Here is a 12,476-nt window from a genome sequence, read left to right on the forward strand (position 1 = left end):
TGGGGCGGGGGGCGGGTTTGATGGAGTTTGGGGCGGGGGGAGGGTTTGATGGAGTTTGGGGTGGGGCGGGTTTGATGGAGTTTGGGGCGGGGGGCGGGTTTGATGGAGTTTGGCGGGGGGCGGGTTTGATGGAGTTTGGGGTGGGGCAGGTTTGATGGGGTTTGGCGGGGGGCGGGTTTGATGGAGTTTGGGGTGGGGAGGGTTTGATGGAGTTTGGGGTGGGGCGGGTTTGATGGAGTTTGGGGTGGGGCGGGTTTGATGGGGTTTGGGGTGGGGCGGGTTTGATGGAGTTTGGGGTGGGGTGGGTTTGGTGGAGTTTGGGGTGGGGCGGGTTTGATGGAGTTTGGGGTGGGGCGGGTTTGATGGAGTTTGGGGTGGGGAGGGTTTGATGGAGTTTGGCGGGGGGCGGGTTTGATGGAGTTTGGGGTGGGGCAGGTTTGATGGGGTTTGGGGTGGGGCGGGTTTGATGGAGTTTGGGGTGGGGTGGGTTTGGTGGAGTTTGATGGAGTTTGGGATGGAGCGCGGGGCGGGTTTGGCGGGGGCGGGGGGCGGGTTTGATGGAGTTTGGCGGGGGGCGGGTTTGGTGGAGTTTGGGGTGGGGCGGGTTTGGTGGAGTTTGATGGAGTTTGGGGTGGGGCAGGTTTGATGGAGTTTGGGGTGGGGCAGGTTTGATGGGGTTTGGCGGGGGCGGGTTTGATGGGGTTTGGCGGGGGCGGGGGGCGGGTTTGATGGAGTTTGGGGTGGGGCGGGTTTGGTGGAGTTTGGCGGGGGGCGGGTTTGATGGAGTTTGGGGTGGGGCGGGTTTGATGGGGTTTGGGGTGGGGCGGGTTTGATGGGGTTTGGCGGGGGCGGGGGGCGGGTTTGATGGAGTTTGGGGTGGGGCGGGTTTGGTGGAGTTTGATGGTGTTTGAGGTGGGGCGGGTTTGGTGGAGTTTGATGGAGTTTGGGGTGGGGCGCGGGGCGGGTTTGGCGGGCGGCAGGGGGCGGGTTTGATGGGGTTTGGCGGGGGGCGGGTTTGATGGGGTTTGGCGGGGGCGGGGGGCGGGTTTGATGGAGTTTGGGGTGGGGCGGGTTTGGTGGAGTTTGATGGAGTTTGGGGTGGGGCGCGGGGCGGGTTTGGCGGGCGGCAGGGGGCGGGTTTTGGGTGTGACTGTTGATAATGTGCTTCTCTCCCTAGGGATCAGAGCCTGGCCACTCCTCAGCAAAACCTCAACTCTGGATCATCAGTGCCTCACTCGGTGAACTGCAATGTCACCCCTGCTCTGGCCTCTCCCTCCCCCAACACCAACAGCAGCATCTCTGGATTGGACTTCAATCTACTGCCTGGCTCCGGCCTACACAACAGTGGTGCTAGCAATCCCTCGAGCTTGGGGTGTTTGTCTGGAGTGCGAGTGGGGGTTCGTGGGCCTGTGAATCAAGGCTTGCCGACCCCTCAGAGTGCCAGCACGAGCAGCCCCAAGCCCAGCGGTACAGGAGTGACCCCGACCGCGCCAGGCTTCACAGCACCCCGAGCACAAGGCAGCCCCAGGAACCCCTTCTCCCCGAGCACTCCCTGTGTCCCATCACCAGCTGGACACCCCAACCTCAACCCATACCCCAAACCCAATCCCTACCCCAATCCCAATCTCAACCCCAACCCGTCCCTTCACCCTCTCCAGGCACTGAGTGAAGGTAGCAGGGTCTCGGTGAGTTTTTCTGGCACCTCAAGTGCTCAGAGCTCGCCCGCACGTCAGCCTCTGGCCAGCGCAGCGGAAGGGGCAGTGTCGGACTGCAAGGAGCTGCTCCAAGGGGGCTTCGAGCACACAGAGAGCAGCTCAGCCCCTGCGTGTGGGAACGAGACCCCAACCGGCACCAACAGCAAAACCTCCCAGGACATCATCAACGACAAACTCATGCAGCTGTTAACCAGCGGCCAGGAGCAGAGCAGGCCGTGTGAGCTGGACACTGGGAGCAAGGGTGGCCTCACTGTCTCTCCTGTAACGCCCGCAACAAGTGCCCCGTGCCACATGTTACACACCAGCTCCCTGACAGAACGCCACAAAATCCTTCACCGCCTGCTGCAGGAGGGCAGTCCCTGCGACATCCCAGCACTGCTGCTTCAGCACGACAGGAAGGAGGCGGCTCGCTGTGGGCTGGAGGGGGAGGGCCCCAGGAGGAAGGATGTGAAGGATCACCAGCTGCTGCGCTACCTGCTCGACAAGGATGAGCCCACGACCCCCGGCCTCAGTCTAGACAACGTGACGGTGAAGTCGGAGAGGGCAGGGAGCCACGGATCCTGCACACTCAGCACCAACAGAGCCCCACAGGACAAGCTGAACCAGGCGAGCCAGAGGGTGGGGGATGAGAGGTGTGGGTGGGACCGGGGGGAGGGATTCGGGGGTGGGGTCGTTGGGGGAGGTGAAGGAGCCAGTTGGGAGGGTTCTGAGGTGGGTGGGAAGGGGTCCGGGGAGGGGGCAAAGCCAGAGTCAGCAACTTGAGGATAGGAAACTGGGAAATGTAATAAACAATGTGGAGGATAGTAACAGACTTCAGGAGGACATCCACAGACTGGTGAAATGGGCAGGCGGGTGGCAGATGAAATTTAATCCAGAGAAGTGTGAAGTGATGCATTTTGGTGGGAAGAATGAGGAGAGGCAATATAAAGTAAATGGTACAATTTTAGAATGCGTGCAGGAACAGAGAGACCTGGGGGTGTACGTACACAAATCTGTGAACGTGGCAGGACACGTTGGGAAGACTGTTAAAAAAAAGCATACGGGATCCTTGGCTTTATTAATAGAGGAATAGAGTATAAAAGCAAGGAAGTTATGCTAAACCTTTATAAAACACTGGTTAGGCCCCAGCTGGAATATTGTGTTCAATTCTTGGCACCGCACTTTAGGAAGGATGTCAAGGCCTTGGAGAGGGTGCAGAGGAGATTTACTGGAATGGTTCCAGGGATGAGGGACTTCAGTTATGTGGAGGGACTGGAGAAGCTGGGGTTGTTCTCCTCAGAGCAGAGAAGATTAAGAGATTTGATCGAGGTGTTCAAAATCATGAAGGGTTTTGATAGAGTAAATAAGGAGAAACTGTTTCCAGTGGCAGGAGGGCCGTTAACCAGAGGACACAGATTTATGGTGATTGGCAAAAGAACCAGAGGGGAAAGAGGCGAAATTGTTTTACGCAGCGAGTTGTTGTGATCTGGAACGCGCTGTCTGAAAGGGCGGTGGAAGCAGATTCAATAGTAACTTTCAAAAGGGAATTGGATAAATACTTGAAGTGCAAAAATTTGCAAGGCTATTGGGGAAAAAGCAGGGGAGTGCGACTAATTGGAGAGCTCTTTCAAAAAACATAACATCAGAAATAGGAGCAGGAGTCGGCCATTCGGCCCCTCGAGCCTGCTCCGCCATTCAATAAGATCATGGCTGATCTTCTACCTCATCTCCACTTTCCTGCACTATCCCCCATATCCCTTGATTCCCTTAATATTCAAAAATCTATCGATCTCTGTCATGAATATACTCAACGACTGAGCCTCCACAGCCCTCTGGGGCAGAGAATTCCAAAGATTCACCGCCTCTGAGTGAAGAAATTTCTCCTCATCTCAGTCCTAAATGGCCGACCCCTTATCCTGAGACTGTGACCCCTGGTTCTAGACTCCCCCGCCAGGGATACATCCTCCCTGCATCGACCCTGTCAAGCCCTGTAAGAATTTTGTATGTTTCAATGAGATCACCTCTCATTTCTTCTAAACTCTAGAGAATATAGGCCTAGTCTACTCAATCTCTCCTCATAGGACAATCCCCCATCCCAGGAATCAGTCTGGTGAACCTTCGTTGCACTCCCTCTATGGCAAGTATATCCTTCCTAGGTAAGGAGACCAAAACTGTGCACAATACTCCAGGTGTGGTCTCACCAGGGGCCCTATATAATTGCTGTAAGACATCTTTACTCTTATACTCAAATCCTCTTGTAATAAAGGCCAACATACCATTTGCTTTCCTAATCGCTTGCTGCACCTGTACATTCACTTTCAGTGACTCATGTACAAGGACACCCAGGTCCCTTTGAGCATCTGCATTCCCCAATCTTTCACCATTTAGGAAATACTCTGCCTTTCTGTTTTTTTCTACCAATGTGGATAACTTCACATTTCTCCACATTATAATCCATCTGCCATGTTCTTGCCCACTCACTGAGCCTGTCGAGATCCCCTTGAAGCCTCTTCACATCCTCTTCACAACTTACATTCCCACCTAGCTTTGTATCAGCAGCAAACTTGGATATATTACATTTGGTCCCCTCATCCAAATCATTGATGTAGATTGTGAATAGCTGAGGCCCAAGCACCGATCCTTGCGGTACCCCACTAGTTACAGCCTGCCAACCTGAAAATGACCCGTTTATTCCTACTCTCTGATTTCTGTCCGTTAACCAATCCTCAATCCATGCTAGTATATTACCCCCAATCCCATGAGCCCTAATTTTGTGCAATAACCTCTTGTATGGCACCTTATTAAATGCCTTCTGAAAATCCAAATACAGGAAACTTTGTGCGATCCGGCACCCATGGGACCAAGCTACTGCCGTTGCCTCAAAACTTCCGGATAGACCAGCGTCAATGTTATCAGATAGGAGCTTTTCACCTCCGTATCTGACAACAAAGACTGTTGCTTAGCAACAGCTTGTCAACACTCGGCCCGTGACTTGGAAGCGTCTCTGAAGCTGTTGCTAAGATAGAGACGCTTTCTAGAGCCTACCATATCTGACCACAAACACTGTTGCTCAGCAACAGCTTGTAAACACTCGGCCCAGTAGCTTGGCAGCGTCTCTGAAGCTGTTGCTAAGCTACAAAGACGCTTTCCAGAGCCTGCCTGTGAAAAGAATGCTAGGAGAAGAAAAAAAACCTAACCAAAACGCTGCTGATTTCTGCCATTAGATCGAAGTTGCCGGACATTCAACCTCCGGATAGCACAAAGTTTCCTGTACACCACCTCCACTGGTTCCCCCTTATCTATTCTGCTAGTTACAACCTCAAGATTTGTCAAACACAATTTCCCTTTCATAAATCCGTGTTGACTCGGTTTAACATCAGTTGTGAGGAAGTGACTGGAATCTCAGACAGAGTGACTGAGCATTTTTATCAGTTATCATAGAATTTACAGCGCAATGGGTGAGTGCGGAGCACCACCTCACACTGATCAAAGAGTCAGTATGGCTTTGTGAGGGTAGTCATTGACTAAGCTAATTGAATTTTTTGAGGATGTCACCAGCATGGTGGATAGGGGTGTCTATCGATGTTGTCTACATGGACTTCCAGAATTACTTTAATAAGGTTCCGCACAAGAGATTATTAGCAAAAATGAGAGCGCATAGAATTGGAGGTAGCTTTGTGACATGGACAGGGAATTTTTTTTTTATATTCGTTCGTGGGATGTGGGCGTCGCTAGCAAGGCCAGCATTTATTGCCCATCCCTAATTGCCCTTGAAAAGGTGGCAGTGAGCCGTCTTCTTGAACCACTGCAGCCTGTGTGGTGAAGGTACTTCCACAGTGCTGTTAGGGAGTGCCAGGATTTTGACCCAGCGACAATGAAGGATCTAAGTCAGGATGGTGTGTGACTTGGAGGGGAACTTGGAGGTGGTGGTGTTCCCATGCGCCTGCTGCCCTTGTCCTTCTAGGTGGTAGAGGTCGCGGGTTTGGGAGGTGCTGCTGAAGAAGCCTTGGCGAGCTGCTGCAGTGCATCTTGTAGATGGTCCACACTGCAGCCACGGTACGCCAGTGGTGGAGGGAGTGAATGTTTAAGGTGGTGGATGGGGTGCCAATCAAATGGGTTGTTTTGTCCTGGATGGTGTCGAGCTTCTTGAGTGTTGTTGGAGCTGCACTCATCCAGGCAAGTGGAGAGTATTCCATCACACTCCTGACTTGTGCCTTGTAGATGGTGGAAAGGCTTTGGGGATGGTGGAATTGGTTAGGGGGCAGGAGACAGAGTAGGGCTAAAGAGAGCGTTCTCTGATTGGCAGGATGTTCCCCTGGGATCTGTACTGGGGCCTTCAAGAGCTGACACAGGCTTGATGGACCAAATAGCCTCCTACTGTGCTACACGATTCTACGACAGGTACACAAAATAATCAAAAAGGCTAGTAGAATGTTGGCTTTTACCTCAAGGGGGCTGGAATACAGAGGGGAGGAAGTGATCTTTAGTTGTATAGAGCCTTGGTCAGCCCCATCTGGAGTACAGCGTTCAGTTTGGGCACATATCAGGAAAGATGAGGAACAAGAGGAGACCATTCAGCCCCTCGAGACTATTCCACCATTCTACTATATCATGGCTTATCTGGCATCTTACAAAGGATTACATCGGATATACGGCACAGAAACAGGCCATTCGGCCCAACCAGTCCATGCCGGTGTTTATGCTCCACTCGAGCCTCCTCCCGTCTTTCCTCATCTAAATCTATCAGCGTAACCCTCTATTCCCTTCTCCCTCATATGCTTATCTAGTTGCTGTTTAAATGCATTTATACTATTCACCTCAACCACTCCCTGTGGTAGCGAGTTCCACATTCTCACCACTCTTGGGGTAAAGAAGTTTCTTCTGAATTCCCTATTGGATTTCTTGGTGACTATCTTATATTGATGGCCTCTAGTTTTGCTCTTCCCCACAAGTGGAAACACTCTCTCTGTATCCACTCTATCAAAACCTTTCATAATTTTAAAGACCTCTATTCGGTCACCCCTCAGCCTTTTTTCAAGAGAAAAGAGACCCAGCCTGTTCATCCTTTCCTGATATGTATACCCTCGCATTTCTGGTATCATCCTTGTAAATCTTCTCTGCACCCTCTCCAGTGCCTCGATATCTTTTTTATAATATGGCGACCAGAATTGTCTGCAGTTAATCTTAACTCCATCTACCCGCCTTGGTTCCGTATCCCTTAATACATAAGAACATAAGAAATAGGAGCAGGAGTCGGCCATTCGGCCCCTCGAGCCTGCTCCGCCATTCAATAAGATCATGGCTGATCTTCCATCTCATCTCCATTTCCTGCACTATCCCCATATCCCTTGATTCCCTTAATATTCAAAAATCTATCGCGCTCAGCCTTGAATATACTCAACGACTGAGCCTCCACAGCCCTCTGGGGGAGAGAATTCCAAAGATTCACCGCCCTCTGAGTGAAGAAATTCCTCCTCATCTCAGTCCTAAATGGCCGACCCCTTTATTCTGAGACTGTGACCCCTGGTTCTAGACTCCCCAGCCAGGGGAAACATCTACCCTGTCAAGCCCTGTAAAAATGTTGTATGTTTCAATGAGACCACCTGTCATTCTACTAGGTGTCAGAGATTTCTAGTGATAGACTGGCCTTGGAGAGGGAGCAGCGCTGATTCACCAGAATGATACCGGGGCTAAAAGGGTTAAATTATGAAGACAGGTTGCACAGACTGGGCTTGTATTCCCTTGAGTTTAGAAGGTTGAGGGGTGATCTAATCGAGGTGTTTATAATAATAAAGGGAGTTGATAGAGAGAAACTATTTCCTCTGGTGGGGGGAGTCCAGAACAAGGGGCATCACCTTAAAATTAGAGATAGGACATTCAGGGGTGATCAGGAAGTACCTTTTTACATAGAAACATAGAAGATAGGAGCAGGAGTAGGCCATTCGGCCCCTCGAACCTGCTCCAAAAATCAATGCAATCATGGCTGATCATCCAAATTCAGTACCCTGTCCCTGCTTTCTCCCCATATCCCTTGATCCCCTTAGCCTTAAGAAATATATCCAACTCCTTCTTGAATATATTTAATGAATTGGCCTCAACTGTCTTCTGTGGTAGAGAATTCCACAGGTTCACCACTCTCTGGGTGAAGAAATTCCTCCTCATCACAGTCCTAAATGGCTTATCCTTAGACTGATAGAGAGAGAAGATAGCTTACGAGAGTAAGCTAGCAAGAAATATAAAAACAGACAGTAAGAGCTTCTACAGGTATATAAAAAGGAAGAGAGTAGCTAAAGTAACCGTTGGTCCCCTAGAGGATGAGTCTGGGGAATTAATAATGGGAAACTGGGAAATGGCGGAGACTATGAACAAATATTTTGTATTTGTCTTCACGGTGGAAGACACTAAAAGCATCCCAATAATGGATAATCAAGGGGCTATTGGGGTGGGGGGGGGGGACTATCACTAGAGAGAAAGTACTAGGCAAACTAATGGGACTAGAAACTTAGAAACATAGAAAAGTAGGAGCAGTAGACCATTCGGCCCTTCGAGACTGCTCCGCCATTCAGTATGATCATGGCTGATCCGCTATCTCAATACCATATTCCCACTCTCTCCCCATACCCCTTGATGCCTTTTGTGTTTAGAAATCTATCTATAGAAACATAGAAGATAGGAGCAGGAGTAGGCCATTCGGCCCTTCGAGCCTGCTCCGCCATTCAATGAGATCATGGCTGATCATCCAAATTCAGTACCCTGTCCCTGCCTTCTCCCCATATCCCTTGATCCCTTTAGCCTCAAGAAATATATCCAACTCTTTCTTGAATATATTTAATGAACTGGCCTCCACCGCCTTCTGTGGCAGAGAATTCCACAGGTTCACCACTCTCTGGGTGAAGAAATTCCTCCTCATTTCAGTCCTAAATGGCTTACCCCTTATCCTTAGACTATGACCCCTGGTTCTGGACTCCCCGGCCATCAGAAACATCCTTTCTGCATCTAGTCTGTCCAGACCTGACAGAATTTTATAGGTTTTGATGAGATCCCCTCTCAATCTTTTAAACCCCAGTGAGTATAAGCCCAATTGACACAATCTCTCCTTGTACGTCATTCCTGCCATCCCAGGTATCAGCCTAGTGAATCTTCGCTGCACTCCCTCCATGGCAGGAACGTCCTTCCTCAGGTAAGGTGACCAAAACTGCACACAATACTCAAGGTGCGGTCTCACCAAGGCCCTGTACAACTGCAGCAAGACATCCTTGTTCTTGTACTCGAACCCTCTTGCTACGAAGGCCAACATACCATTTGCCTTCTTAACCGCCTGCTGCACCTGCATGCTTACCTTCAGCGACTGGTGCACAAGAACACCCAGGTCTCTTTGCACTTCCCCTTCTCCCAATCTATTGCCATTCAAATAATAATCTGCCTTCCTGTTTTTGCCACCAAAGTGGATAACCTCACATTTATCCACATTATAGTGCATTTGCCATGTTTCTGCCCAATCACCCAACCTGTCCAAATCGTACTGGAGTTTCATGACATCCTCCTCACAGCATACCCTCCCACCCAGCTTTGTGTCGTCTGCAAATTTGGAGATATTACATCCAATTCCCTCGTCCAGATCATTAATATATATTGTGAACAGCTGGGGTCCTAGGACCGATCCTTGCGGTACCCCACTAGTCACTGCCTGCCACTCAGAAAACGACCCGTTTATTCCAACTCTTTGCTTTCTGTCCGCCAACCAGTTCTCTATCCAAGTCAATACCTTGCCCCCGATCCCATGTGCCTTAATTTTGCATGCTAATCTCTTATGCGGGACCTTATCGAAAGCCTTCTGAAAGTCCAAATACACCACATCCACTGGTTCTCCCTTATCTATTTTACCACCTTAAATATATTCAGTGACTTGGCCTCCACAGCCTTCTGTGGTAGAGAATTCCACAGGTTCACCACCCTCTGAGTGAAGAAATTTCTCCTCATCTCAGTCCTAAATGTCCTACCCTGTATCCTGAGACTGTGACCCTCGTTCTGGAACCCCCCAGCCAGGGGAAACATCCTCCCTGCATCCAGTCTGTCTAGCCCTGTCAGAATTTTACTAAAGGTGGACAAGTCTCCTGGACCTGATGGCCTGCATCCTAGAGCCTTAAAAGAGGTGGCTGCAGAGATAGTGGTTGCATTGGTTGTAATCTACCAAAATTCCCTGGTTTCTGGAGCGGTCACAGCGGACTGGAAAACTGCAAATGTAACGCCCCTATTTAAGAAAGGAGGGAGACAGAAAGCAGGCAACTATAGACCAGTTAGCCTAACATCTGTCATTGGGAAAATGCTAGAGTCCATCATTAAGGAAGTGGTAGCAGCACATTTAGAAAATCATAATATAGTCAAGCAGAGTCAACATGGTTTTATGAAAGGGAAATCATGTTTGACAAATTTGCTGGAATTCTTTGAGGATGTAACAAGCAGGGTGGATAAAGGGGAAGCAGTGGATGTCGTGTATTTGGATTTCCAGAAGGCATTCGATAAGGTGCCACATAAAAGGTTACTGCACAAGATAAGAGCTCATGGTGTTGGGGGTAATATATTAGCATGGATAGAGGATTGGCTAACTAACAGAAAACAGAGAGTCGGGATAAATGGGTCATTTTCAGGTTGGCAAACTAACTAGTGGATCAGGGATCAGTGCTGGGGTCTCAACTATTTACAATCTATATTAATGACTTGGATGAAGGGACCGAGTGTACTGTAGCCAAATTTGCAGATGATACAAAGATAGGTGGGAAAGCAAATTGTGTGGAGGACACAAAGAATCTCCAAAGGGATATAGATAGGCTAAGTGAGTGGGCAAAAATCTGGCAGAAGGAGCATAATGTGGGAAAATGCAAGGTTATCCACTTTGGAAGGAAAAATAAAAAAGTAAATTATTATTTAAATGGAGAGAAATTACAAAATGCTTGGGTACAGAGGGATCTGGGGGTCCTTGTACATGAATTGCAAAAAGTTAGCTTGCAGGTACAGCAAGTAATTAGGAAGGCAAATGGAATGTTGGTCTTTATTGCAAAGTAAGTGGAGTATAAAAGTAGGGAAGTCCTGTTAAAACTGTACAAGACATTGGTGAGACCACACCTGGAGTACTGCGTACAGTTTTGGTCTCCGTATTTAAGGAAGGATATACTTGCATTGGAGGCAGTTCAGAGAAGGTTCACCAGGTTGATTCCGGAGATGAAAGGGTGTGTCTTATGAAGAAAGGTTGAGCAGGTTGGGCCTATACTCATTGGAGTTTAGAAGAATGAGAGGGGATCTTATTGAAACATATAAGATTCTGAAGGGGCTCGACAGGGTAGATGCAGAGAGGATGTTTCCCCTCGTGGGGGAATCTAGAACTAGGGGGCATAATTTCAGACTAAGGGGGCACCCTTTTAAATCGGAAATGAGGAGGAATTTCTTCTCAGAGGGTCGTGAATCTTTGGAATTCTCTTCTCCAGAGAGCTGTGGAGGCGGGTCATTGAATATATTTAAGGTGGAGATAGACAGATTCTTGAAAGGTAAGGGAGTCGAGGGTTATGGGGAGCGGGCAGGGAAGTGGAGTTGAGGCCAAGATCAGATCAGCCATGATCTTATTGAATGACGGAGCTGTAGTGTCCGTGTGTAGATAAAGACACTGAAGACAGGAGTTGGTTCATAGGTATTTACTAAGCAAGTCTGGGGGGGGGGGGGGGGGGGGTTTCTAAAGGATATACACAATACACAGGCTTATATAGCCCAAGTGGCAATTACCGGCATTACGCACACCTGGGGCTCTTAAAGGCACATACACCACAATTGCTCTTAAAGGCACATACACCACAATTCCTCCCCTTCTAGCTAACTAGTACATCATATTTTAAGTAATTATTAATTACATGTTATATGCAAAATAATATACATTGCTGTATTAATTAATTATAAGTTAGTCTCTCAGGAGGCTTCCTGACTCGGTCCGGATAACGCCTCGGGGGTGTAGTAGTTTCTGGTGGTGTAGTAGGTTCTTCTGGCAAGGCTGATTCGGCTTGAAGGCCAGTGTCGGGTTCATCGGGTTCCAGTATCACCGGATCAGAGGTAGATATGGGTATCTCTACTTCATCGTTAGATGTATAGCGTGGTGGTGTAGGTTGTCCCTTTTCGGATGACTTGATGATTTGGTCAGCATGGCGCCTTATTATGCTGTCTCCGATGTCCACGGTATACATCAATGGTCCTAGTCGTGTGCAGATAGTTCCAGGCTGCCATTTCTCGGTACGGTAGTCCCGGGCCAAAACCGGTTGGCCTATCTGGAAGGCCCTTGTTGGCCTTTCATTCATGCCCTGAAACTGCCGGTTCTCCACGTCCCTTCGGATGTTGGGCTTGACCAAATCCAGCCGGCATCTTAGGTTTCTATTGTAGAACATCATGGCGGGAGTTTGGTTTGTAACCATATGCGTTGCATTCCTATATGCAAATAAGAAGTTATCCACCTTGTGCTGAAGTTTTATGTCTTCATTACCCATGGCCTTTATGGCCTTCTTAAAGGTCTGGACAAACCTTTCAGCCAATCCATTGGTGGCGGGATGGTATGGGGCGGACGTGTAGTGCTTTACCCCATTGTTCTTTAAGAACTTTCTGAATTCTTCGGACACAAATTGCGGTCCATTATCAGAACATATCTGTTCCGGCAGCCCATTCCTGGCAAATATGGTCCTTAATACTGTGATGGTTTTTTCCGTGGTGGTGGAGGACATCTTTATTACCTCCGGCCACTTGGAGTGT

The 12,476-nt window shown here is 49.0% G+C and overlaps 1 protein-coding gene across 1 annotated transcript in view; it reads left to right on the top strand.

Moving 5' to 3' along the window:
* Positions 1–12,476, top strand: part of ncoa1 (nuclear receptor coactivator 1) — a 100,378-nt gene that overhangs the window by 53,977 nt on the left and 33,925 nt on the right. Inside the window, 1 exon segment of the mRNA XM_085978703.1 lies at positions 1,178–2,321. Within this exon segment, the coding sequence (XP_085834829.1) occupies positions 1,178–2,321 (1,144 nt within the window).

This window comes from Somniosus microcephalus, chromosome 3 (genome assembly GCF_052327205.1).
Source record: "Somniosus microcephalus isolate GS21.2 chromosome 3, FLI_Smic_1.0, whole genome shotgun sequence".
Lineage (NCBI taxonomy): Eukaryota > Metazoa > Chordata > Chondrichthyes > Squaliformes > Somniosidae > Somniosus > Somniosus microcephalus.